This window comes from Dipodomys spectabilis, unplaced genomic scaffold (genome assembly GCF_019054845.1).
Source record: "Dipodomys spectabilis isolate Male_0828 unplaced genomic scaffold, ASM1905484v1 ptg000125l, whole genome shotgun sequence".
In the NCBI taxonomy this organism is placed as follows: Eukaryota; Metazoa; Chordata; class Mammalia; order Rodentia; family Heteromyidae; genus Dipodomys; species Dipodomys spectabilis.
The window spans coordinates 19,613,984-19,641,526 of record NW_024870802.1 but is presented as its reverse complement, the minus strand read 5'-3'; the positions used below and the strand labels follow the sequence as shown (position 1 = coordinate 19,641,526).

General features: G+C 38.5%; 1 protein-coding gene across 3 annotated transcripts in view; it reads right to left on the bottom strand.

Annotated features, from left to right (window-relative positions):
• Positions 1 to 27,543, bottom strand: part of Cpeb3 (cytoplasmic polyadenylation element binding protein 3) — a 153,249-nt gene that overhangs the window by 23,042 nt on the left and 102,664 nt on the right. For all 3 annotated transcript variants that reach the window (XM_042689250.1, XM_042689249.1, XM_042689251.1), the window contains 2 exons: positions 19,590 to 19,708; positions 4,054 to 4,168 (listed from right to left, as the gene is read on the bottom strand). In XM_042689250.1, coding sequence (XP_042545184.1) covers positions 4,054 to 4,168; positions 19,590 to 19,708 — 234 coding nt within the window. The remainder of the gene's footprint in view (positions 1 to 4,053; positions 4,169 to 19,589; positions 19,709 to 27,543) is intronic.

Genomic DNA, 27,543 nt, shown 5'->3' with positions numbered 1-27,543 from the left:
AATCATAGTTTCAAGCCAGCCTGGGTAAAAAGTCTCTACCTACAAAGTAGATAAACAAAAAAAAAATAATTCTAAGCAATCTCTAAATATATTTTTTTGTGTTCTGTTCTGAAATCTTTGACTTCCTGAACTTGCTGACATATTTAACATGATAGTAGGCTATTCATTCATTATAGTATGATATGCACTCGGGATGTTGTGCATGAAGCAGTGAATACTCAATAAATGTTTATTGTTCAAGTAAACTGCACTAAACTTGATTTAAGATTGTCTAGCAAAGTAAAAATGAATTTCTTTGAAGAGTTTTATATTCTAAGGCACACACAAGTACAAAACTCAATGGGTTCCACAGAAACTCAGTTCTATGCACATGGATAAAAACTGCAGATTTCAACTCTTTGTCTAGACTGCACTGTAATCTGGAAGTTTTGGTGCAGATAGTAAAATTCTAAGAGACTAATGTAGATTATCTAGAAACTTAAAAACTGGATATACTTACAAAAAATGTTGGCAAGTAGGGAACATTTCTATTACACTGACTTCAGATTATTACTTAAATCATGACAAAACTAAAACAAAAAAATTGGCCGGGCACCAGTGGCTCACATCTGTAATCCTAGCTAGTAAGGAGGCTAAGATCTGAGGATCATGGTTCAGGGTCAGCCTGGGCAGGAAAATCCATGAGACTCTTATTTCCAATGAACCACCAGAAAACCGGAAGTGGTGCAGTGGCTCAAGTGGTAGAATACTAGCCTTGAGCTGAAGAGCTGAGGGACAGCACCCAGGCCCAGAGTTCCAGCCCCATAACCGACCAAAAAAAAAATTGTTTTAAGGCCAAAAATCTTAGCTAAGTTAAAAAGAAAAAAAGAACTTCCTGACTGAGAAAGTATACTCTCCAGGTAAAGAACACAGAATCCCATTTCTGATACATAGCTAAATATTATTCTTATCTAATTCTAGAATTGTAGCATCCTATAGCACAAACATTAAATAATACAATTTTGTTTTTAGAAGGCTCCTTCTTGTGGTGTCACTGTGACCATAGTACAAATTTGAGAAATGGATTTCCATAGGATTTTTTTTGTTGATGGGCTTACATGTTCAGAGACTAGATGCTGTCTCTTAGTTTTTTTTTTGCTCAAGGCTGGTGCTTTACCACTTGAGTCAGCTCCACTTTCAGCTTTGTTCTGGTAATTAGGCATAAAAGGTTTCATAGACCTTCCTAGGTAGGCTGGCTTCAAACAGTAATTCTCAGATCTCAGCCTCTTTAGTAGCTAGGGTTACAGATGTGATCCAATGGTGCCCAGCCTCCATAGATAGGATTATTAGAGGAAAAAAATGATATAAAGGCTCTTACCTACTTTTCCAAACCATTAAGACAGTAAGAATAAAGGATAAGTAATTTTAAAAAGGGAACTATATGACTCCAGTTTATCAAAGATGAAATTTCTATAACTTTAAGAAGTCTAGTTTTATGAGAGAGAAAGATGGAACAGCTTACACTAAGCAAAAGGAAAGAAATGTACATATCACCCGATTTGGAAGAAATAGTTGCACTGTCAAAGTTTGTAGAGTTCATAAGCTTTATAGACCATGATAATGACAATTCACCATGTGAAGGTTAAAATGTGTTTGTGACTTTAGCTAAGTATCACTATCCCACAACAATCAATCAAGAAATTTAAAAGAAAAAAAAAAAGAAGTCTTGATAACTGTATGACTTTTTCTTTTAGATTGTTTTTCAGATTCTCATCCAATAAAGAAATAAAAGTGCTAGAATATTTGAACAAATTTGTATTTGTACTTAATTGAAAAAAAATAGTGAGAATATTAGTGATGAATTTCCATTTGTAGAATGTGTGTGGTTAAAAGAATACAATTAAGGTTTTTTCCCTGTTTAGCCTTAAACATAACAATTAGAAAATGTGAAGCATATCCTACAACTGTTTTGTGTGTGCTGGTCCTGTGGCTTGAATTCAGGATCTGGGCTCCACTTCTGACTTTTTAGTGATTAAAGTCTCTCAGACTTTCCTGACAATACTAGCTTTGAACTCAGCCTCCTGAGTAACTAGGATTACAGGTGAGCCACTGGCACACAGCCACATTCTTCTGTTTTAAAAGTATAAGTTTAATTTAGAAACAAAGAGCTGTATTTGCTCTCAACACATGAAGTTTCCATTTGACTAAGCTCTTCTGAGTCTTCATTCTCCGACAGCAGATAAAGAGGAGACATGGCAGCTTCTTTGCTTCCTTTCCTATGGTGTACTTTCCCATTAGGATGAAAATAAGATTCAATAATACTTGACTTTGTGAAATTGTGTAAAATTATAAACACATGGTCATAGCAATTTTAAATTGCTTCAAAATGGAATTATGAATTCATCTTTCTTTTTTTCCTTTTTGGCTTTTGGAGAGTTTCAGGTTAGCCTAAGCCTCCTGACTCAGACTTCTTGACTTATAAATAATATCTGTATCTGTAAACTAAAGTTATCTTTTAGTTGTAAATTGGGGCTGGAATTCGAATATGTCTAAAATGTTAAGCAACTTCTAGAACGATGAAGTTATTAAACTTCAAGGAGCCAGCTGTAGGTTACCTTTTATAATTCTGTTTTCACAACCTGATTTCATTGAGCTTTGCTTGATTTTTTTTTTAAGGCAGAACTCTACTTGTTTACAAAGTAACACAGAGGTAATATAATCTGTTTTTGCGATACAGTGGCAATGGTAACTTTATTTTTTCCCCATATTTTAAAAAAGAAAGTCAACAAGTTTAAGTGCATTACAATTGTATTTCTTAGAAATAACTTTATTATATATCACTGGCAATAACATTCATCATTAAGAGGTTGACACAGATACTTAGATTTGTCTTTGGATTTAAGTATTAAAGTCCTTGGAAATGGAGGTTTGCTCAAGTGGTAAAGCATCAGCTGTGAGTAAGGAAGAGCCTAAGTTCAAGCTTTAGGATTAGCACACATACAAAAATAAAATAAACAATTAAATTAATATTGAAGTCTTCAGTTCAGCATCACTTCAAGTTCACCAATCAATTATAATTCTACTCAATCTTAACAGCACAACTATTTTATGACTGAAAAAGAAGTTTATTAGCAGAGGATCACAATAGCTCAATAGCTATGTGCATATGACCATATAAAATGATGCCTATCAAAATAAACTCTAAGAAATGGAAACAAGAATTTCTTTTTTAGCGTACTGTTTACAACTATTTCTTTTTTCTTTCTTTTTTCCTTTGGTTTATTCCCTGTTGTCACTTGTGCTTTTATTTCTGTGCCCTTTGTCATATATGTAAGTTTATCTGATCTGGGGAAGGGAAGGGAAATCTCAGATATGGTAGGACAAAGGGTGAAACGAAGGCAACAGTGATACTCACTAGACACTATGTTGGGGGGAGGGGAGTTACGGTAGGGGAAAGTGGGAAAACCTGGAGGGGTAACACTGTTCAAAAAGAAATGTACTCATTACCTTAGTTATGTAACTGTAACCCCTGAGTATATTACCTTTACAATAAGATTAAAAAGAACAGGGAAGCTTTTGTGAAGCCATAGTAAAAATACCCAACACATAACTCATTTCTAGTAGTCCGCAAGAGAAAATGAGAACTGGTCTCACTTGTGTCGAGTTCAGCTTGATTCTCAGGAGCGGGCACGTAGCTGTACTGGGCAGATTTCTGAGGGGTTACTTCTTTTTCCATCTTACATGACAATGTTAACTGGTGTTAAGAATGCACATTGCAAGATACATTATTATTGTTTTGTTTTGAAACTGTGTGGTTAAGTAGCAAATCTGAACAGGGTTTATCCTTTCAATCTAATGGTTTAATGGAACCCACTCTTGCCCCATAAGAAAATACAGCATATTTTGGAAGAAAATACTTAATGATGAAGACATCAGCTCAGTGAAAATGAGAAACAGCTTTCTTTTTGGAGATCATGTATAGCTGATTGGAAACCTAGAACACATTTAAGACTAAGGCATGGGGAATTTGGTGGTTGTTGGTTTAGTTGTTGTGGTATTACTATTTCCACTCACCAGCTCGAAGGGGTCGTGGAACTCCCCCAACAAAGATAGTTTTTCTGGGGTCCAAAGGCTGAGAACCATCCATTACAAAGTCACTGTCACTTAGGTTCCATGGTCGAATTTGCACCTGCAAAAAAGTCGTTTACTTGGTCCTTACTTCATTTCCATCAACTCCCAAATGAGAATAAGATAACTAAAGACAAACCCACTGATTTGCACATTTTACAACATGCCAGACCCAAACAAAATTCAGGTAATTAGTTAAAGAAATCTGCTCTGAGGGAAGCTACTCAACATGTAGACATATACCATGAAGCCTTTGGAAAATACCTGTTATTTGTTTTTTAAAGGCAGTTTTTGAGAAACAGATTCTGGGTTTGGAATCAAACTCCATTTTAAACCATCACAGACCATTTTAAAACTGTCACAGTAAACCATTTGTTTTTTTTAAGAGCCCACATAAAGGAGGAGACCAGGAACATTAGGGGTAGTGTCTAAGAATTTTCTGCATGTCCAGTTTTAATTCTTATCACTTCACCAATTTAAAATACCTAATCTTTCAGCAATATGACAAAGAGATTAATGATAATCAAGTTAGTAAAGAGTTACCAGCTATCAAACACAGATGCACATACAGCATCATCTATAATTTTCCTGAATAAGATCATGAATAAAGTCAAGCCTAGAAACTTCAATAAAAGTTTAAAGGATAGAAAAAGAAAACATTTATGGGATATATCTTTCTACTTGGTAATTTCTCCTCTAAGAGCTAGAGCTTAACTGGGATTCTGGCTTCCTGTCCACAGTCTGTACTTTTTTAAAATCTGTAAATGCCAGTACTGGGGCTTGACCTCCAGACCTGGATGTTAATTAACCCAGAGCTTTTTCTGCTCAAGGCTAATGCTCTATCACTGGAGCCACACCTCCATTTCCAGATTTCTGGTAGTTAATTAGGGATAAGAGTCTCACAGACTTCCTGTCTGGACTGGCTTTGAACCAAGATCCTCAGATCTCAGCCTCCTGAGTAGCCAGGATTAAAGATATAAAGCACTGGTGTCCAGCTTACACTATTTTTATCATACATTAAAAATAAGATATTTCATCAGGTTGACTCAAAACATATTCCTTTGAATTATAACTCAATTATAAAGAGGAGAGAGAAACAAAACATCTCTTCTATCTTAAAAAGCAAGTTTGACACTGTCTGAAAACAAACCAGTTAGGTATTGGGGTGTTCATGTATTCTGGGGTCCAGGTGGACACAGAGGGGAACTGATGTTTGTCCTTAAGGACATGCTTCTCTTCTTCTCCCAGAACGACAGGTTAAAAACTGACTTTTAATTCCCTTAGCATAGGTAGAACTCATTTCTCCCACCACTCAAGCCTCAATAGTTAACATGAGAGTACACATGAGCTATTTTCTTACATGGTTTGGCTTATCACAGCCGGGAATACTTCCACTTGAAGGCAGGACCTCTGCCAATGACCTTTTCAAAACGCTTTGAGTCTAATCTAAAAGTGGCTCATTAAAAACAGCCTGGTCATCCCTTAAAATTGCTACTAAATTTACTCCCTCCTAATTTTTGGCCTTTTACAAACTTCACCAGTCATCCAGAAGCCATAAAGCCTTAATTTCTTCCTTCGACTCTAAAAATTTGGACCCATTTTCATGTGTTAACATTCAAACATTTGCTCTACCTTTCTTGCTCCAAAAGGAAAATCTAATTATTTTATATAAAATTTGCTTTGTTTGGCCAAATTGTTCCCTTGATGTTTACCACAAAGGCAGACTGACTAGTACCATAAAGCACACTTTGAAATGCCTTCAGAAGGGTTCATTACTAGTTTTTAATTAAAAACATAGCAATTTCCTGATAATGTAAGACCAAGATTCTAATGCCACCAATTAAAGAAAAAGGATGTTATCTTTTTCTCCACAGAACTCTCCCTTCTTCTAGTCTTAGGAATAATAATATAATTAAGGCAGTTTCAGGATCATTAGGTGGTTATAATCAATGCTAATTGACTTTTAGTCATAGGTCAGGGTTTTTTCAACCACAAGATGAGGTCTTGAGATGTTGTTGCTCAAGTTGGTTTTGAACTCCCGGACTCAAACAATCCAACCACCTCCAAATCCAAAATAGCTAGGACTACAGGCAAATACCATTGTAATGGGTAAACAATAAAGAAAGTAATAGAGTGTTATTCCAATTAACTGTAATATAAGCACATCTGAAACATCATGGTAAAACCCCTTGGGACAATTAATACACACTTAAAAAAAAAAGGAAGTAAAAAAAGAAGTAAAACAAGGTCTGTTGTAGGGGGTGGGTGTCAGTGGGAGAGGTATAGGTGAAGAGAAGGTAAATGAGGATGGATTTAGTGGAAGAAGTGGGGGGAGGAGTAAGAGAGAGGAACAGAGGGGTTGAGTTTGATTGGGATGCATTGTATGCAGGTGTGGAAATAGCACAATGAAACTTCCGCTTGCACAATATAAACTATTTTTTTTTAATCCTGGTATTATCTAGAGTAATATAGTTTTCATTTAATTTAAAAGTATATAAAATATGGTCTTTTGTGATAGTTATAAGTTGCAGCTGCTCAAAAGAACTAGAGGGGGGAAAAAAACCTCTGCTAACAACTTTAGTCTTTCCTGCTAAGAGATTTCATTGCCTTTTCTCTCTCTACTACTTCATGCCATCTCCACCTCACATTACACATAGCCCATTCCTTTAACATATTCCTGGCTTTACAGAGTGGGTAAAAATCCAGGAAGAAGGCTCAGAACACAGTCTTGATCGACCCTATTCATAAACCTACACTTCCTAGTTCCGACCAGAAAACAGCTGCTCAGAGCTGGGAGCTGGGAGCTGGCACCTCTGCAAAACTAAAGAAATGTCAATACAGTTCCACATGTGAACACTGCACATACACAGCAAAAGTAACACTGTAGTACTGTTTGTACTAAGAATGAACTACTTGCACTACTATTTCTCTCTGAAACAGAAATTCTCTTTCTATAGGCACATTTCTCCATTTTCTTAGATGTATTTATTCTCAGTTCTCAGGGTCTAATCTAGATGGGGTTTTTTTTTTTTTTTGGGTCCGGTCGTAGGGCCTGAACTCTGGGCCTGGGCGCTATCCCTCAGCTCTTCAGCTCAAGGCTAGCACTCTACCTCTTGAGCCACCTTCCCAGCCCGGGGTTGTTTTTTTTTCTAGACTAAATTCTTAGAATATATTTTTGGGGATTCATTTCTACATAAAATATATTCATGATCATATTTCATAAGTTGACTCAAATATTTGGTGGGAAGGGATAAAGTATAATTGAGAAGAACTGGTTTTATCAATTGCTTTTTTTTGAGAAAGAGTCTTGCAATGTAGCTCAAACTGGCTTCAAACTTGATACTGAAGCTCAGGAGACTTGAATTTGAGATCTTCTACTTGACTACTGAGGCTGTAGGAATGTGCCACCATGCCCAGAAAGAACTGCTTTTTAATTATCTTTGTTTAGTAGTTTTGAGAATTACAACTTTCTAATTTCTTTTTTTTTTTTTTTTTTTTTGTTGGTCGTGGGGCTTGAACTCTGGGCCTGGGCGCTGTCCCTCAGCTCTTCAGCTCAAGGCAAGTGCTCTACCACTTGAGCCACAGCGCCACTTCTGGTTTTCTGGTGGTTTATTGGAGATAGGAGTCTCACGGTCTCTCCTGCCCGGGCTGGCTTTGAACCGGGATCCTCAGATCTCAGCCTCCTGAGTAGCTAGGATTACAGGCGTGAGCCACCATCGCTGGCCAACTTTCTAATTTCTAATTAGAAATTAGAACTCTGTCCTAATTCAGTATGAATTTTCCATGACATCACAAGTTTTCCATGTATTGAGATAACTGTGTGAAACAACTCTTTACATTGTCAAAGTTAGTAGTAGGGCTAGTAATGTGGCTTAGTGGTAGAGTGCTCACCTAGCATGCATGAAGCACTGGGTTGGATTCCTCAGTACCACATAAACAGAAAAAGCTGGAAGTGGTGCTGTAGCTCCTGTGGTAGAGTGCTAGCTTTGAGCAAAAGAAGCCCTAGGACAGTGCCGAGGTCCTGAGTTTAAGCCCCATGACTACTCCCCTCCCCTACCCCCCCCCTCGCCCCCCAAAAAGAAGTTAGTAGTAAAAGCCTCAGGATTTTGAGAACAAGTATAGGGAGGGAGGTTATCATGTAGACTAGTGGGAATTCCTTAAAAAATAAGACCTGAATCCAGCACTCCATGGAGTAATTTAACTATGCCCTTGGGCCATGTCATGTCCTTATAGCAGGGTCATGTGAAGTCAAAGGACTGTAGGACTGGACAGGTAGCATAAATTTGTTAGGTGACCAGGACAACTGGTAGTAAACAGAGACTGATACACTGGAGGATGACACTTCTACAGGAAGCAAGTATGTCTCAGTCCCAGCAAGTAGCTCCCATTTGGGAATATGATGTCACAGGCTTTGCCTTTTTTACATCATTCTTAAGAGTAGCTAGAAAGTCAGGATCTTTATAAGTGAAACTTCAAGATCCTAAAATGTTGGAAATTAATTTGAATGTTAAAATCACTGTAAAGGCTAAACAAAATACCAGACCTATCATGTGGACCTGAGTCTATACCCTTTGGCTTACAATTTTCCACAGCATTTATCAGGGAAAAGAATGCACAAAAAAGTTTTTCCTTAGTTTCTTTTAAAGTTTGTATTCCTACAGAAGGTTTCCTGAGTGTAGTGAAACCTGCTTTAGGCTGATTATGTATCTTCTAAAGTCTTACCTTCTGAATTAGTGATTGTTCAGCATAACTGCATATTTCCAAAAAGAATATGGACAAAAATCAAACACAAACCTTAGTGGTATTAATATACTAATTTATATCACACAGTAACATTAATACAGGCCTTTATGAAATCTAAAAGAATCTAACACTAATAAAGCCAATGGTTATTAAGGAAAACACTAAGTTTGCTTTTGAAAGTTTCCCAAAGTGTGTGCTGTGGAATGCAGGTCAATGGCTGGTGGTGGGGTGGGGATGCTAGTTAAAAACTATAGATTCCTTTCTCCTTGGAGTCTTATGACCTTCACTATTTAGTTTAAAATCAATAATCAATGTCGTTTAACATAGCATTTCCAAAATAATTTTCATGGTATTTATTTTTTTAATACCTATGAATGTCCACACTTTGGATAAATCTGCTCTCTTACATCTCACCCTTGAGGTATATGAAAATATGGCATAATATGGTAACGAATTAAATAAAATATGGAAGTTTATTCCAGCCTAAGCCTCATCCTCATTCATTTTGTTGCTCTGAAAAGGTTACTTCTATAGAAGCTAATTTTAAAAATGGTAAATAGTAAATTGAATATTAGTGAATTATTAAATTTAGATAGTAGATTGCTGTTCAAAAAACTTAGTTTTCTGACTAAACTACATAAAATGTTAACAAACCAGTTTGACTATTTTTTTTTTTTTGGGTCCAGTCGTTGGGCCTGAACTCTGGGCCTGGGCACTGTCCCTCTTTGACTATTTTTGCTATCAAAGAATAAAATAGCTAATTCTAGATCCATATAAAAACTCAAGTGCAGGGCGCAGTGGCTCACATCTATATAATCCTAGCTACTCAGGAGGCTGAGATCTGAGGATCACGGTTCAAAGCCAGCCTGGGCAGGAAAGTCTGTGAGAGTCTTATCTCCAATAAACCACTGTTTAGAAAACTTGAAGTAGCCCTGTGGCTCAAGTGGTACAGCATTCATCTTGAGCTGAAGGGATGAGGGACAGCACCCAGGCCCAGCGTTCAAGCCCCATGACCAACAACAAACAAATAATAAACCCTCAACTTTTATTCTACTTAACACTAGAGGCTATTCCTGACTTATGGAATGGTAACCCCTTTGTACAATTACTTAACAATCACAATAACATTTTTAAAAAGTTAAAGGTCATTAGTAGGGATAAAATTAGGCCAAATACTAGAAAAATTATCAAGAAATGCAATATGGACCACTTCTTTATACAGAAAGGTGAATGATAACATCTCTTCCTAAAAAGATTCCAGTGAAAACTTACAAAGGCCTCCAAGTTAAAATATAAAAATGTACTTGTGTTGTATCTTTAATGGCAGGGTAAGAGAAAACATAGATTTAATAAGATCATGCTTTCAAATTTCTGAACATGACCCAGACCCACTACATCTCCAGAACATGGATGAATGGCAAGTTAGTATTCATTAATCTATTAGTGATGTTGTCTTGAGCTTAGCTTGAACTTTTCTTCCTGTACTTCATCCCTACCTAGTCAGCCCCCTAGGTTACCAATACCCAGCAATGAGCATCCTGTTTACAGAGCCTGGTTTTCACCTACTTATCCCAGGCAATCCTCAAAGGCAAACTGTTCAAAGTCAACAAGTGCAATCTGACGATCACCTCCTTCAAACTCCTAATCAGGCTCTTCAAGGAAAACTCTATTTATCTCTCCCTAATCCTACAATCCTTTCATTTTACTTGAATCAGGAAAACAATACAGCAGAACAATCAGGATGACCCTCCCAAACAAACAGGAACTCTCCAGGCTCCAGTCCAAGCTGACAGGATGAGTCAGCTAACCTCGGCCCTGCTGACACACAGCTGCAACAGTTCACTGGTAGTAGTCATGAACTCAGACCCACCCCAGCTGTCAGCGATTCTATTTTAAGCAGCACAGACCTCACAGAATGACTATAAGAGAGCCCAACAGTATCAGAGATAAACTAACTCATGGTTTGTGAGGCATCTTTATCTCTTCCCTGGGATGAGAGGTCATTTTATTATGAACTACCAAAACTAACCTCACAGCCTCTGCAGTAATGTTTGTGGTTTGGACTCTTTAAAGTTGATTTATATCTGGTATCTCATTTTGACCTAATTTTTACCTCATTAGCCAGTTTCTAGTTTAGATCCTGCCTACTTTCCTGAAGTGCTGCTCTACACCCAATGGAGAGGAAAAGGGAATGTATTTTCCATATCTCTTGAGAGAAGCAGAGAGAAAGGAACCTAATAAGGTCTGTATCCTAGGTAGCTGAGACCACAAGGCAAAAATCTCCAATTCTTCCAGGCTCCAGTGACTTACACCCATAAGCTACTATTCAGGAAGCTAAGATTTGAGGATGGTGGTTTAAAGCCAGTCAAGGCAGGAAAGCTCTTAAGACTCTTTAACTAACTACCAAAAAGTCAGATGTAGAGCTCTGTTCAAATGGTACAGTGCTAGTCTTGCATGAACAGAAGCTCAAGGATGACACCCAGGTCCCGAGTTCAGGCCCCAGAACCTCTACGAAAAAAGAAGGAAAAGAAAAGCTCCAACTCTCATAGTCCAACTATTCCTCAGTTACAGGTTGGATACAGAAAACTTCCATCAAGAGAGACAGGATTCTTTCTAGACAGGCAGCCAAGAATACTTCTGGTTCTTTCAGGATGCTCCAGATGCACCATTTGATTCAGGAAATAGTTCAGGTACATAAAGGAACCTACAAAGAATTGCAAAACCTATCTGATGTGAGGTTCTGCCACCTCTTTGGGACCTTCAACTATTGCTGAGCAATTCAAGAAAAACTCTGAGTAGTGTTTCATAAGAACACTCTGTGCAGCCGTGCACCTGTGGCTCATGCCTGTAATCCTAGCTACTCAGGAGGCTGAGACCTGAAAGGATAATGGTTCAAAGCCAGCCCAGTCAGTAAAGTCTGTGAGATTCTTATCTCCAAGAAACCAACAGAAAACTGGAAGTGGTGCTGTGGCTCAAAGTGGTAGAACACTAGCCTTGAGCTGAAGAGCTCAGGGACAGTGCCCAGGCCCAGAGTTTTCAAGCCCCAGGACTGACAAAAGAAAAAGAAAAAAAAGAACACTCAGTGTAGAAATAAACTGCACCACACAGAAATACAAAAAAAAATCCTTGCATTGCTTTTTGATAAAGCCATTATCAATTTAATGTTATAGCCAGATGACTGACTCGACACGTTCTCTGCAAAGGCCTTCTTGATTGTCCTAAATATGATCACTTCTCCACCTTAACTATTCCCTGTGGTAGCTCTAGCAGAGTACCTGTGGATCCTTAGTCCACTCACCAGTCTCTTTCCCTCCATTAGACTCTGGAAATACATATCTGCATAGGTCCCAACTGCACAGTATAGTGCCTAACTCTTAAGTAAATGCTCTGTGAAGTTTAGTGAATGAACAGAGGTCTATTTTAAGCACATGGACATTACAAAAAGATGTCTAGAAGTTCCCCTCTCCTCCCTCAGCTGCTGCTGCTGCTGCTCCTCCTCCTCTTCTTCTATTTCCTTCTCAATACAAACATCTTGCTATTTAGCTTAGTCTGGCCTCAGCCTCCCAAATGCTGGGATTAAAGGCTTGTGCCATCCCAGCCATCTCAGCAGCAGCTCTTCTATAGCTCCTAGATCTCTCTATTCACTCCACTGACAGCCACCTTTCAGAGGGATGCTAATACCATGTGCTGGTCACAAGTGGGTAGCCAGGGTTTGAGCTTAATCAGTACATATTCCTAATGTCATCTGACAACCCACTGATTGATCAAAATGACTTAGTGTTCATGTCAAAACACTACTAGTGCTTTCACATCACATATAAAGCATAGCAGCTGATTTTCTTTTCAAGGAAGAAACCACTAGCACCTCTGGACACTTACATGAAGAACTGTGCTATACATTTTACACAGTCACACTGAAATCTCACCACATTTTGTAGAGAAAAGGAATCTCGGGATTTAGAAGAATTAAGTCACCTCAGGATTGAAATCCTCTGACTCAAAGCCGCCCCCACTCTCTCTCTCCTCTCTCTCTCTCTTTTCTTTTTCTTTCTTTTTTTTTTTTTTTTTTGCCAGTCCTGGGGCTTGAACTCAGGGCCTGGGCATGGTCTCTGAGCTTCTTTGCTCAAGGCTAGTGTTCTATCACTTGAGCCACAGTGTCACTCCTGGCTTTTTGTGGTGCTAGGGAATCAAACCCAGGGCCTCATGCATGCAAGGCAACCACTGAACCACCTTCCCAGCCATATATATATATATATATATATATATATATATATATATATATATATATATATATATATATATATATATATATATTCTTTCTACTATAATTATGCTGTGTACCTACTGGGCTCCCTGCCTCCGGATTATACTAGCTACCACTTACAGCTTCTTGATGGGCTGAAAATGCATTTTAGGTTGTGTTAACTACTCTCTTGTCTCCAAACTTATTCTGCCTATCTCCAACACATTACACAATGACCAGTCATGGTTAGGGGAATAGCTCTGTGGTAAAGTACTTGCCTAGAATGCCAAAGGTCCTGGCCTAATAGATTCTTGTTAGATCTAGTAATAAAACTAGGAAGTAGAAAAGCTCAGGAAAAATGTAACAATGACACAGGCACCATATTTGTCTATTTTAACATCCAAGTCATTGTCTCAAGCAATCTTGTATTTAAGCTACACAACTTAGTGTAATGTCTAGTCTTCATGTTTATGGTCAGTTCCATAGTACTGAGCCAGGAAATGGTTACCGTATGATGGGGAATGTACACAGGAAAGTTCAGGTAACCTAGCTTTTCTCTAAGAAGCTAATCCTCTGAGAGAGCTTCATTTCCAAAGCAGTTGCATAAAATGCTGGGTTAAACAATATTACACAAATTTATAAGACTTTTCATAACTATAATATATTAATGCTTATTAATAGAAGCATCAAAAGAAAAATGAATATAAAATGCACCAACTACTCAGTAAATTACACCTATAATTCTTATGAGTAAGTCTGTCATCTATGATCCTGTTAAGACACTAGTCTTTCACAGTACAAGTATTCTTTTTTTTTTTTTTTGTCGGTTGTGGGGCTTGAACTCTGGGCCTGGGCGCTGTCCCTCAGCTCTTCAGCTCAAGGCGAGCACTCTACCACTTGAGCTACGGCGCCACTTCCGGTTTTCTGGTGGTTTATTGGAGATAGGAGTCTCACGGTCTCTCCTGCCCGGGCTGGCTTTGAGCCGCGATCCTCAGATCTCAGCCTCCTGAGTAGCTAGGATTACAGGCGTGAGCCACCAGCGCCCGGCTAGTACAAGTATTCTTATGAATATACTTTTGTAAGCAATAAATATTAAAATGTGATCTCTTAAGGGACAAAAATGGCTATTTTGTTCACTACCTTCCATTTAGCATATTGAAACTACATCTTTTTAGACTTTCCAGGAAAAAGAGCATAGCTTCCAAAGTCAAGCTCTAAGAAGCTCTGGGCTGACTGCAAATTCAAAGCAATAAATATGATTTACTATGAACAGGACATTCTTTCATTTTAGAGGAGCAATTACTTCATTAGAGAAATCACTGTGATAGAAGGTGCCAAAATCATGAATTTAGACTAAGAGTTCAAGGAAAAAATCAATTAATCAAGAAAACCAGAAGACTTCCTACCTGGGATATAACACACACGATGCCATGGCTTCCATGACACACAAAATCAGACTTGACGGGGCTAAAGCAAAATTATAGTTATGTCTTAGGAAGCAGATGAGAATGAAAATAGTCTTAGTAAACATGTCACAATCAAAAAGATTTGGGGTAACACAATCAAGATCCCCTACAACAGCATTTTTCTATTTTTCCTAATTGTTGATACAGTCTTGCTACTATGTAACCCAGAATAGCCTCAAACTTACATTCCCTTCGCTTTGTACTCTCAATTGCTGAGATTTCAGATTCTCCCACCAAACTTAATTTTTTTCTATTCTATTTCATGCATTTGTGCTCCAACTACCAATATAACGATTCCACCAATGTCACATAAATATACATCTATGTTTATATTGTTGCCTTTCCCAAAAATGTCTGTTGCTCATGCTATACCACTCTAATGGCTAACTTCAAACTGCCTTCATTTTTCATGCCCTAGTTCAAATGACTCAACATTCAGGATGTTTTCTTTTATTACCCTAGGTATATATGGATGCTCTAAGGTCCATAATTAGTATTACATTTTCAAGGTTTTGACATTTTTCTTAGCTTAACATATATTTGAGCATCTAGAGTCTGTGTAGATACTTTGTATATATTTAAATACTTGTTTTGGCTACTTGATTTATATTAGTAACTTTTGTCTACAGATTTTTGTCATTTCAAAGTCCTGATTCACTGTAGCCAGTACTTTGCCTTGACCTCATTAGGCTCAGGAAGGCATTTAAAACAGATGCATGGGCTGGGAATGTGGCTTAGTGGTAGAGTGCTCACCTAGCATGCATGAAGCCCTGAATCCGATTCCTCAGTACCACATATACAGAAAAAGGCAGAAGTGATGCTGTGGCTCAAGTGGTAGAATGTAGCCTCGAGCAAAAAGAAGCTCAGAGACAGTGCCCAGGCCCTGAGTTCAAGCCCCAAGACTGGCAAAAATAAATCAATAAAACAGATATGTGGGCTGGAGATAGAATTGTAACAGGTATGATTTACTACAGATGATAGTGTAATAAAGGAAGGACCTAGGAAAAAGATGGCATTTGAGAGAATCTTTAAGAAAGGGTAGAAATTTAGATTTGAGATAGGAGCAGGAATATTTCCATTTGATTAAAATTTCAGAAGGTAGAAAAACATTGAAAAAAATTGAAGGTAAACTGAGATGATCTTAAAACTGAGGCAAAAGTATCTATACTGCTTTTATAACTCAGGAGGAGTAATTCAAAGTGCTAGGGGTGTACAGGGATATACACAGATATACATATCATGATATATTTGGGAGCTATGAAACTCCTGTGATTGGAGAAAGAAAAAAAATATCACTGATCTGAAAGTTCTACAGTAGCTCCCTCCTGTAGTTGCTAATTTGTCTTCTCATTCTTTGGGAGGGAAAAGTCAAGAATTAATTAGGCCCCAAGTATAGTCTCTTTTGTCACCTTTTAGGGCCAGATCTATACATGCAATGGTCTAAGTAGAGTCCAACTGTCTCCATAATATAACCTCGTGTTCATTAATTTGGGATTCATATGAGTTTCAAAAACAAACAAACCATAATCTTGGACATGTCTAAGGAGCCTTCACTGTCAGATTCTGCATTAGGAAAATGATCTGATTAACTTGGTCATTCAGTGGAAATGAAATTTGATTTTAGGGGAAGGGATATAGGAGAACAAAGGGTAGAAAATCTTCAAGATTTTGGAACATGGTGTGTTTCTAAGAAGACATCCAAGAAGAGTCAGTAAGAACTCAATAACAATGTTAAGCACTGGTAGCTTATGCCTGAAATCCCAGCTACTCAGGAGGCTGAGATCTGTGGATCATAGTTCAAAGCCAACCCAGGTAGAAAGTCCCTATGAGATCTAATTTCCAATTAACCACTCAAAAACCAGAAGTGGAGCTGCGGCTGAAAATGGTAGAGTGCTAGCCTTGAGCAAAATGAGCTCAAAGTCAGCTCCCAGGCCCTGAATTCAAGCCCCATGACCAACCAAAAAACAAAACAAAACACAAACTTAATAATAAAATGAAGGCACAGGAGACTATGAAAAGTAGAGTGTAAGTTAGCCAAATCAAGACATAGGCGCAAGGAAGAGTAACAACTCAAAAAACTTGCAAATAAGCTCCAAAGATTGGATATACCTTATTTCCAAGGTCCTCACTTATTCACAGGGAGTTGAAATGTACCAGAACCTGAAGGGAAGTGTGACCAAATGAGGTTTGGTATGGTAGATACAGAGCTAAAGCCAAAAATGAGGTTTTAAAAATGGAACCCCAAATTGGAGCCAGTTCATTAAAAATGACAGGCACCTAGGGACTTTTATGTTTCTTCTCCTAAGTTTTATTCAAACTATTGGTGCTGAAAATTATTCCTGGGTCAAAGAAATGTGTGTCTGGCAGTCACCATCCAGAATTTGCCAAGCCCCAACAAAACTGCTTTGCTTGAGTTCAGAAAATGGAAATTGCAATAAGGCAAAAGCACAAATAATGAAAGTGGCTATCTCTATAAACATTTCCAAAATAGATAATTACACTAATTATTTTCAAAAGTTCTCCAAGCTGGGCACTGGTGGCTCAGGCCTGAAATCCTAGGTACTCACGAACCTAAGATCTGAGGGTCATGGTTCAAAGCCAGTCCAAGCAGGAAAGTCTGTGAGATGGCTATATCCAATTAACCACCAGAAAACCAGAGTGGCATTGTGGCTCAAAAGGATAGAATACTAGTCTTGAGCACAAGAGCTCAGGGACAGTACCAGGCCCTGAGTTCAAACCCCACAACTGACCACCACCACTAACAAAAAGTCCTTCAAGCAAAGAGGAACACACATGTTTAAAGTGAGAACTTTCTATAGCAATGTGCTACCTCTACCCCACCCGTGTCTGCAGGCCCTGCAGCGTTCTCTCCCTAGCCCAAGAGACCTGTCCAGGTGTGGGCCTGTACTGTAGGACATATTATTCTCTATCTCCTGCACAGTCTGTGACATAAGCCCTGCCTGCTCATCTTTAGTCTCCTTACCTCAATTCAACAGCTTCTTTACTATGGATAAAATTACCCCAATGTATACACCTCTACTTCTCTGCCTTCTTATATATAAATATATATATATATCCATATTTATATATATAAATAAATATATAACATCCTATAGTGCATGACCAAGCCAAACTCAACCCTTCCTTGATCATCCTACACACACACACACACACACACACACACACACACACACACACACACACACACACACACACACACACACACAGAGATGTGCCAGTGCCAAAGGCTCTCCAGAGGTTGACTATTTACCTACACACATCCAACTCTATCAAATTCATTACACATTTTCTAATCTCACACTATTCCAAAGGGACTTCAATAAATCATTTCACATTCATTAGTTATGCAGATGAGCTGCTACACACTCCTACTCACTCTTCACATCTCGCTATCATACAAACTCCCCATATTTACATAGAGATCAATGTTAACATAGGTTCCTCACTCTTTTCCCTACCTATATGGTGCTGTTGTCCAACATTGTCACTGTTGTTATCAAAATTTGGCAGTGGTTCCAGAATTAGAAAATTACAGCGGCACTTTAACACTAGCTAAAATCCCTATTTCTTTTTCTGCATTAATTACTGCTATGACTTAATTCCTTTGTCTGCTTTACAATGCCTTCTCTGAATACATGGCCAAGCCCCCATATCACCCTTTCACAATCAGTTGTATCCTCTTCTCAACAGATGTTACTATGTAGCAAAGTGCTAAGTGTGTCCTGAGTAGGACTGACAACACTATTCAGTTCCATTTGTAAAAGTACATGGCCTCTACCAAATGTTTTCCCCTTCATTTTTCTCTCATCTGAGGCTTCTCAACAACCCACAGAAGAATGAGCATTCTTCCCCCTTCCCAGCTGAGGAAACTCTAATTCAACAAGGATTATATGATTTATACAGAGCCAAGCAAATAAATGATAGGGCCAAGACTCAGCCTCTTTCCCCAGAAACATTTCTGAGAATATACCTAGCTCCAAAGCAAGCCTCATAGCTGATGCAAATTTACAGAGGATGCTGAAGGCCCTATGATGTACAGCTTCAGTCTCTCCTACTCTCCACTTCACTATTTTTACTCTATGTTTCACTCCAAGCACCCACCTATACCATTGCTAACTTCCCATGGTCAACCAACTCCATTGCTTTGCTTTGAAATTAGTTTTGCTCCACTTATGCCACCATCATCCAACAATTTATGATATACTTTTTTTTTTTTTGCCAGTCTTGGGGCTTGAACTTTGGGCCTAGGCACTGTCCCTGAGCTTCTTTCACTCCAGGTGAGCACTGTAACACTTGAACCACAGGTGGAACACCACCTCTGGCTTTTTTGACTAGTTGATTAGAGGTCTGAGTCTTTCCTGCCCAGGATGGCTTGGAACCACTATCCTCAGATCTCAGCCTCCTGAGTAGCTATGATTACAGGCGTGATCCACTAGTACCGGGCTGATTCACTCATTTCTTAACCACAAACTACGTGCAAATACACCTTTGCTTACAGTTTCACATCCATGTTCTCTGTCCTTCTCCCTCTCCCTGCTAAAATGATCCATTTTCGACTGTAAGCTCCTGACCCAGAAAGCTCTATTTGAGTACCTGCACAAAGCCTTACATTCAAAGGCACATAAACATTATAATATTGATTAAAAGCTGGTACACTCCTGTCTTTTGACCTAAACTGATAATAAGAAACCAACTGCCAAAAACAATGAGAATATTTTTTAACTTCAATTCAGAGTTTCTTAATAGGAATTAGTTTATCAGGGTTATAAAGTGGAAAAGACAAAAGCACATTTGTTTACCTGTGATCCTCAAATGAACACAAATGATTGGATGATTTCTTATTAGTTTCCCATCAGCAACAATAGTCCAGTTCTACTACACAGCAAGGCCACCCAGAGAAAAGAATTCTAGTCACCAGCATTCCCATTATAGGAAAAGGAGAAACACAATGTCAAATTGCACTTAGATTTGTGCTCTGGAAAAGTAGCAGCTGGCTGTACACGACTTACCGGTTTATCCTTGATAGTGGGGCTTGACACACACAGGTATAGCTTCCCATCTTCTTCTAGGCAGGCATCTATCAGAGCTTGCACTGAGCTCTCCTCCTGGAACAGTAGAAAGGCATAGCCTTGGGGAGAACAAAAACAAAAGGGTAGAAGAGAAATGAGTAAATTAAAACTTGATGTGCAAATAAAAAAATCTGTTACTTCATTATGGCAAATTCTTACTAACCTAGGAAGTTCAAGAGGGATAAATGGACTTGCAACCTTGAGTGCCAGGTGCGGTTAAGAGCTCATAGACATTTCCTCAATTAAGGGAACACCAACATAACTTTGTTCAATTCTTGCAACTACTCAGAGGAGCAATTTCCAAACAAGAGGTTATCTTCATGATTAATGACAACAGGTAGATGCAATATGGGCCTAGGCCACAGGTAGCAGCCAGGAAACAAACATCACTTGCCCTCTAAGTTCCACCAGGCAATTTGGTTTCACACATGCTAAGGGGCTGAGTGTTCCAAGTACGGAATGAAATAAGCCAAACATAAAATATCATGTCCAGAATAGGCTGTGAGAAGCAAATCAAGATAAATAATAGTTTAAGTTTGATGGAAACAGACACAGTTGGTTTTTTTAAAATCATTTTGTTTACAAACAAGATTGTGAGGCCCAGGTTGGCCTCAAACTCATGATCCTCCTGATTTTAGCCTCTCATATTCTGGAATTATAGGCATGTATCACCATGCCCAACTGGATAGTGTTTCTTTTTTGGGGAGAGGGTAATAAGATTTTCTAAAATTGACTGTGGTGATGGTTGCACAAGTCTGTGAACATACTGAAAAATCATTGAGTTAAACATATTAAATTGGTGAACTGTATGGTATGTGAATTATACCTCAACATAGCTTTGCTGTGTGTTTTTACACATTATTGCAGCTATTATTGTTATTTCTCTAAAGAGATATTCTCTTGATGGAGTACACAATCTAGGATGTAAAGATTGAAGGATTTCCATGGGTTTCCATGAATATATTCAGACTTTATAGATACATATATATGCAGAACTAAAGTTTAAACTCAGGGATTTGCACTTGCTAGAGCAGGAGCTCTACCATTCAAGTGATGCCTCTAGCTCTTTTGCTTTATTTTCAAATAGGGTCTTACTTTTGTATCTGAGTCAGCCTAGATCTCAATCCTCCTATTTATGCTTACTGTATAGCTGCGATGACAGGTATGTACCACTATGCCAAGTTGTTTTATTGACTGAGATAAGGTCTCATGAACTTTGTGCCTGGGGCTGGCCTTGATCCATGAACCTCCCAATCTCCAACTCTTGATCAACTAGAACTATAAGTGACATTACTGCATGGCTGTAATACAATATTTTAAATCAACATGTAATAATTATACATGTTTATGGGTGTGATAATTCGAAATGCATGCAATATATAACGATAAAACCCTGGTATTTAAGCATATACCATTTCCTCTTTTTTTGTGTATGCTAGTCCTAGGGCTTGAACTCAAGATCTAGGTGCTGTCTCTGAGTTTTTTCCTCAAGGTTAGTGCTGTACCACTTGAGCCACAGCTCCACTTTTGGCTTTTTGGTGGTTAATTGGAGATAAGAGTATGGGGGAGAGGGGTGGAATGTAGTTGTGGAGATGGGAGGGAAGGGATGGTAGAAGAAAAACAAAGGAGGAGGCACCAATGCTTGATAAGAAATGTACTCATTACCTTGCTCATGTGATTGTAAACCCTCTGTACAGTATTTTCACAATAAAAAACTTATTTTTTTTTTAAAAGAGTATCACAGACTTTCCTACCTGGGCTGGCTTTGAATCTCAATCCCAGATCTCAGCCTCCTGAGTAACTAGGATTATAGGCATGAGCCACTGGCATCTGACTCCTCTTTTTTTCTTTTTGCTCATTCCTTCAGTCACAGCTGGTGGTTTACTCGAACCATATCTCCAGTTCCAGCTTTTTGCTGGTTAGTTGGAGATAGGAGCTGGCTTCCAACTGCACAGAGATTCCTAGATCTCAGCCTCCTGACTAGTTACGATTATAGGCATGAGCCACCAGCATCTATCAGTGCTTTATGCTGGAAAGCTTCAAACTCTTTTCTTTTAGTTCTTTATCACAGACAGAGCACAAAAGTCTAGCATAAAAGAGGCCTTGGATTCAATCCTCAGCAAAAATAAAATAAAATATATAAGTAATTACAACTCTTGATCAACTAGAACTATAAGTGACATTACTGCATGGCTGTAATACAATATTTTAAATCAACATGTAATAATTATACATGTTTATGGGTGTGATAATTCGAAATGCATGCAATATATAACGATAAAACCCTGGTATTTAAGCATATACCATTTCCTCTTTTTTTGTGTATGCTAGTCCTAGGGCTTGAACTCAAGATCTAGGTGCTGTCTCTGAGTTTTTTCCTCAAGGTTAGTGCTGTACCACTTGAGCCACAGCTCCACTTTTGGCTTTTTGGTGGTTAATTGGAGATAAGAGTATGGGGGAGAGGGGTGGAATGTAGTTGTGGAGATGGGAGGGAAGGGATGGTAGAAGAAAAACAAAGGAGGAGGCACCAATGCTTGATAAGAAATGTACTCATTACCTTGCTCATGTGATTGTAAACCCTCTGTACAGTATTTTCACAATAAAAAACTTATTTTTTTTTTAAAAGAGTATCACAGACTTTCCTACCTGGGCTGGCTTTGAATCTCAATCCCAGATCTCAGCCTCCTGAGTAACTAGGATTATAGGCATGAGCCACTGGCATCTGACTCCTCTTTTTTTCTTTTTGCTCATTCCTTCAGTCACAGCTGGTGGTTTACTCGAACCATATCTCCAGTTCCAGCTTTTTGCTGGTTAGTTGGAGATAGGAGCTGGCTTCCAACTGCACAGAGATTCCTAGATCTCAGCCTCCTGACTAGTTACGATTATAGGCATGAGCCACCAGCATCTATCAGTGCTTTATGCTGGAAAGCTTCAAACTCTTTTCTTTTAGTTCTTTATCACAGACAGAGCACAAAAGTCTAGCATAAAAGAGGCCTTGGATTCAATCCTCAGCAAAAATAAAATAAAATATATAAGTAATTACTGTGAACTATAGTCACTCTACTAGAACAGCCAATTTTGTTCAGTTCAATTTAATAAAATGTATTAAGTAATAGTTACAAGTGGGACACAATCTATGAATTATGGGAACATTGACATGAATCAGACCAAGTTCCTGCTGTCAAGAATTAATGTAGCATAATAAACAAATATTTAGACAATCACAAAACAGGGCAAGAAATGGGGACAAGAAGTATCACAGGAACCCAAAAGAGAAAGTTGGGAGAATCAGCAAAGACTTCAGAGAGAGTAACAGATGTTCATGAGGCCAACACTGGCATTCTTGAATGACAGCTGAGCAAAGACCCATCATGAGCTAGTCTAAACCTGAGCACATAATATTCAATCTCTTTACAATACTGATAGCTTGGCTAAATATCTCATCTGTCATCTCTATTTCAAGTCCTGCTACTGACCTCAAAAGAAATCATTACCAATACTGTTCTTCTCTGGTGCACTGTAAATGTAAGGCTAAGAAGGCTAAGAAGCCATGAATAAAGAAGATTCTCACACATCAAATCAAGATGCTTAACAGATAATCAAATAGCTAAGACACAAAGTTCTCTGGAGTTCTGGCCACATAATATCCTGTCATATAACAATAATAATTCTTTTGTAGCCATCTCAAGAATGGCTATTCCTTTTAGCCTTTGCTCCAACTCTCTTCATCCATTATATAGAGCGTACAACCGAGCACAGCAGGAAAGACTAGCTACTGCCCAACACACCAGAGCAGACACTACAACCAGTAGAAGCCATTGAGCTGAATGGGTGGCTTGGGAGCTTCAAGAAAGAGAATGTCACTGGGCATCAGTGGCTTATGCCTGTAATCCTAGCTACTCAGGAGGCTGAGGTCTGAGGATTGCAGTTTGAAGCCATCCCGGCAGAAAAGTGAGACTCTGGAGACTCTTCAATAAACCACTCAAAAACTGGAGGTGGCACTGTGGTTCATATGGTAAAGTGCTAGCTTTGAGCATAAAGATGCTCAGGGACAATGCCCAGGCCCTGAGTTCAAGCCCTACAACCAAAAGAAATAGACGAGCGCCGGTGGCTCACACCTTTAATCCTAGCTACTCAGGAGGTTGAGATCTGAGGATTGCAGTTCAAAGTCACCTGGACAGGAAATTCCTTGATATTCTCATCTCTAATAAACCACTCAGAAAACTGGAAGTGGTACTGTGGCTTAAGTGGTAGAGCACTGGCCTTGAGCTGAAGAGCTGAGGGATAGCATCCTGGCCCAGAGTTCAAGCCCCATGACTGACCAAAGAGAGAGAGAGAGAGAGAGAGAGAGAGAGAGAGAGACAGACAGACAGACAGACAGACAGATAGACAGGCAGACAGACAGAAGGTCTAATTGTCAGGACTGAGAGCTATTTTCATGCTGTGTTTCCAGAACAGATCAAAGGAGTTAGCAGGTGTTTAGGTAGAAAAAAGAAAACCTTAACTAAAAAGATAAAAAAGGTAATATACTATTGCTTCATACCCCTTCTCCTTTGAAAACAGTATCAAACAAACTATCACTATGTCATAGAAAATCTATTAGAAATGTAGGTTTTTCATTTAATATGAGAACATTAATCCTACTTGCCAAACAGAATATGGGAGAACAGTTACAAATGTAAATATCACAAAAGGAAGGTTTCAGAAGGTCCCCGTAAGCCGCCTGCCTGAGCAGGTTAAATTCTGACACGGGTCTTTCATGAAGGTGCTAAGAATCATACTGGATATCTTGACCTTCGAGAGGAGCCTGTCTACTTATACATTGTACACAAGCACATTGTAAAGGCCTAGAATTAAAGTGCTAGGGTATACTCAAGTAATCTAGGCTTTCTCTAGCCCTTTGCTTCTGGAAGACCTACAAGCTGACAGTATGCTTCTTCTACATTACTGCCTACCCTCTGTCATCTTCCACATCAAATCCAATTTTGAGCTGAGCTTGGTCAGCAGAAGGAAGGAAGGTTGGCTCTCCACAGCAACTGAATAGTTACCAAAAAAGTGTGAATACTTTCACTTAGCCCTGCATGTCTACATTAGCAGCAGATGGATTAAAAACAACTGGGAGTTATAAATAGAAGTCTCACAAACAGGTTCTTGGGTTCAAATCCCAGCACTGGTTAATATGAGGTAGAACTTAAATAAATGATTTACTAAGTGGTCCATTCCACATGGTAGGATGAAAAGCATTCTCTGGATGAGAAGTGAGGAGGTTTGGATTTGGATACTAGTCCTAACATTCAGTAGCTGTCTGGTTCTGAAACCTAATCAGTAATATTTATTGAGAATTTACTGTATACCAAGCATGGATCTTAAATCCTTGTATATATTACTTTGTTTCATCTTCACATACAGCCTATGAAGGAAGTATGATGTTAAGTTCTGTTTTACAGTTCCAGAAATTGCACAGAGCAATTAAGTGTCTTATTTAGTATGTCATCAGTACTGAATATAATTTTAATGTTTCAGCTGTGTGTCAGTGGCTCACATCTGGAATTCTAGCAACTCAAGAGGCTGAGATCTGAGGATTTAGGTAGGAAGCCAGGCTAGGCAAGAAAGTCTGTGGGACTCTATCTCTAATTAGCCACCAAAAAGGCAGAAAGTACAGGTGTGGCTCAAGTGGGAGAGCACCAGTCTCGAGCAAAAAAGTTGAGGGAGTGACAAAGCCCTAAATTCAAGCCCCAGTACCTAAGAATTGTCCTAGTATCGTCCAATCACTTAAGTATTTGTCCTAGTACCTTACTGAGATGTAGAATGTAAGTTAACATGTAGAAGTGCTTTGTAAACAAGGGTGTCATGAATCTGCTGAGATTTTGTTTACTGCATTTTTCTATTATGTATGTGAACCTCAGTTCCACTTCCAGCTTTGTGGTGGTTAATTAGAGATAAGAGTTTCAGGACCTTTCCTGCAGTAGCTGGATTCAAATCAGGATCCTCAGATTTCAGCCTTCTGAGTAGCTATGATTAAAGGCATGAGCCACCAGTGTCCAGCCTGGAAACTCCTTATTAAAGTTACTTGACATCTTCTATTATTTTAGATGACAGAAAAAAAAATGATTTGGCCCAAAACTTATCAACTTCTTCCATTTTCTCTTGTACTCAGCCAGTAAAAGATGAGAGCATTAAAAAAAAAATGCTTCCAGTATTAGAAACAGTGGCTTGTGGAGTGCAGGCGGTACTCAGAGATATAGTAAACTATGTGGAACCCTCAGTGCAGAACCAAATCTATGATGGGAGGTGTGTGCTTTGGGAAAAACAGGACAAATTCTCAGTCACTGCCACCATCAATGACCCTGGCTTACAAGCAGAATGGATAGCAGGAAATTCCTTGCTTTCTCAAAAGTGCCAAATAGGTTGGAGGAGGAAGAGTGACCAGCGAGGGATTTTTAGACAAGTATAGATTGACCAATGCAATTTTCTTGGAATAGGAAGGTCACAGAAGTGATCTAATTAGGATAATTCCATTTTATTTGGCTAGTTTTTTTGGAAAGGTAAGTTTAATTAAAAGGTTTCTTTCTTTTAATAACTGAAAACACATTAACAGTAACAACCTCTAAAATGTTCTTGGCTATCTTTCAAAAACAACGCTTCCTGAACTCTTAAATACATAATTTTGTGAGCTAGAATTTGAATCCTAGTATAAATAGCAATCACCACCAAATTTACTACAACTACCATGTACTCAGTGTTCAAAATGTTCTGGTACTTTTCAATACACATATTACATCTGTTACTTTATTTCATCCTCACAGCATCTCTATGAAGTAAATACAGTTGTTATTTTAGAGATGAGGAAATTCAAAGTCTAAGAAGTTAAAGGGACTTTTCAGATTAAAGCCTGAGATTCAAGTTCAGGATTAAAATTTGGGCCATATCCCAGAGTCTCTCACCCTTATCCATTAATTTATACTTTCAGCCTAAAAACAGCAAGGTAAAAACTTCAATGTCACTAACAAATAAAGACTTGCCTTATTTATAAGAACAGTCATAAAATGTCATTGTGAATGTGACCATTTTGACAGTATTTTAGTAGCGGTAAGTTATCCACACTTTAATGCTACAATTTAAGTCATATGCAGATTGAATTTTTCTAAAGTCCACAAAAACTATATTCAGATGAGTTGGAATGATGAATTTCAAGATAACAGGGGCAGGTTTAGGTTTTTTAGGTCAGTCAATTTTTTTATGTTGAGCCAAGTTGCTTGTTGGTATCAATGTATTTTTCAGTTATACATTTAAAATAAGTGCTCTTCCAGGGAATTGGAAGTTTTGAGGACTTTTCCTGCCATGACCTGTGTCCTCTGTACTCCTTCTATTAGTAAGATGCTTGGAACTGAAGAAAGTGGCACAAATCTGGAGTTGGAGGATCAAGATGCGGAAGCCAACTAGGCCTTCTTCCCCCATCAAGGTGCAGCTTGACAGAAAGTCTTAAATTCTAGAGTTCTAACACAGATACGTGTGTGTGTGTGTGTGTGTGTGTGTGTGTGTGTGTGTATGTTGGTACTGCAGCTTCAACTCAGGGCCTCTCACTCTTCCTTGGCTTTTTTACTTAATACTGGCACTCTACCACTTGAGCCACAACACCAATTCCAGCTTGGAGATGAGTCTCACAGACTTTTCTGCACCGGCTGGTTTCAAAGCAAGATCCTCAGATATCAGCCTTCTGAATAGTTAGGATTTCAGACATGAGCCACCACCAGTGCCTGGCTACACTTTACTCTTAAATGGGTCACTGAGAAAAATAACTGAGAAAGTAAATGTGGCAAATTGAATGACCTGAAAAGCAAGGGTTTATGTGTATTCCTTATATTACTCTTATAACTATTTTTTGACTGTTTCA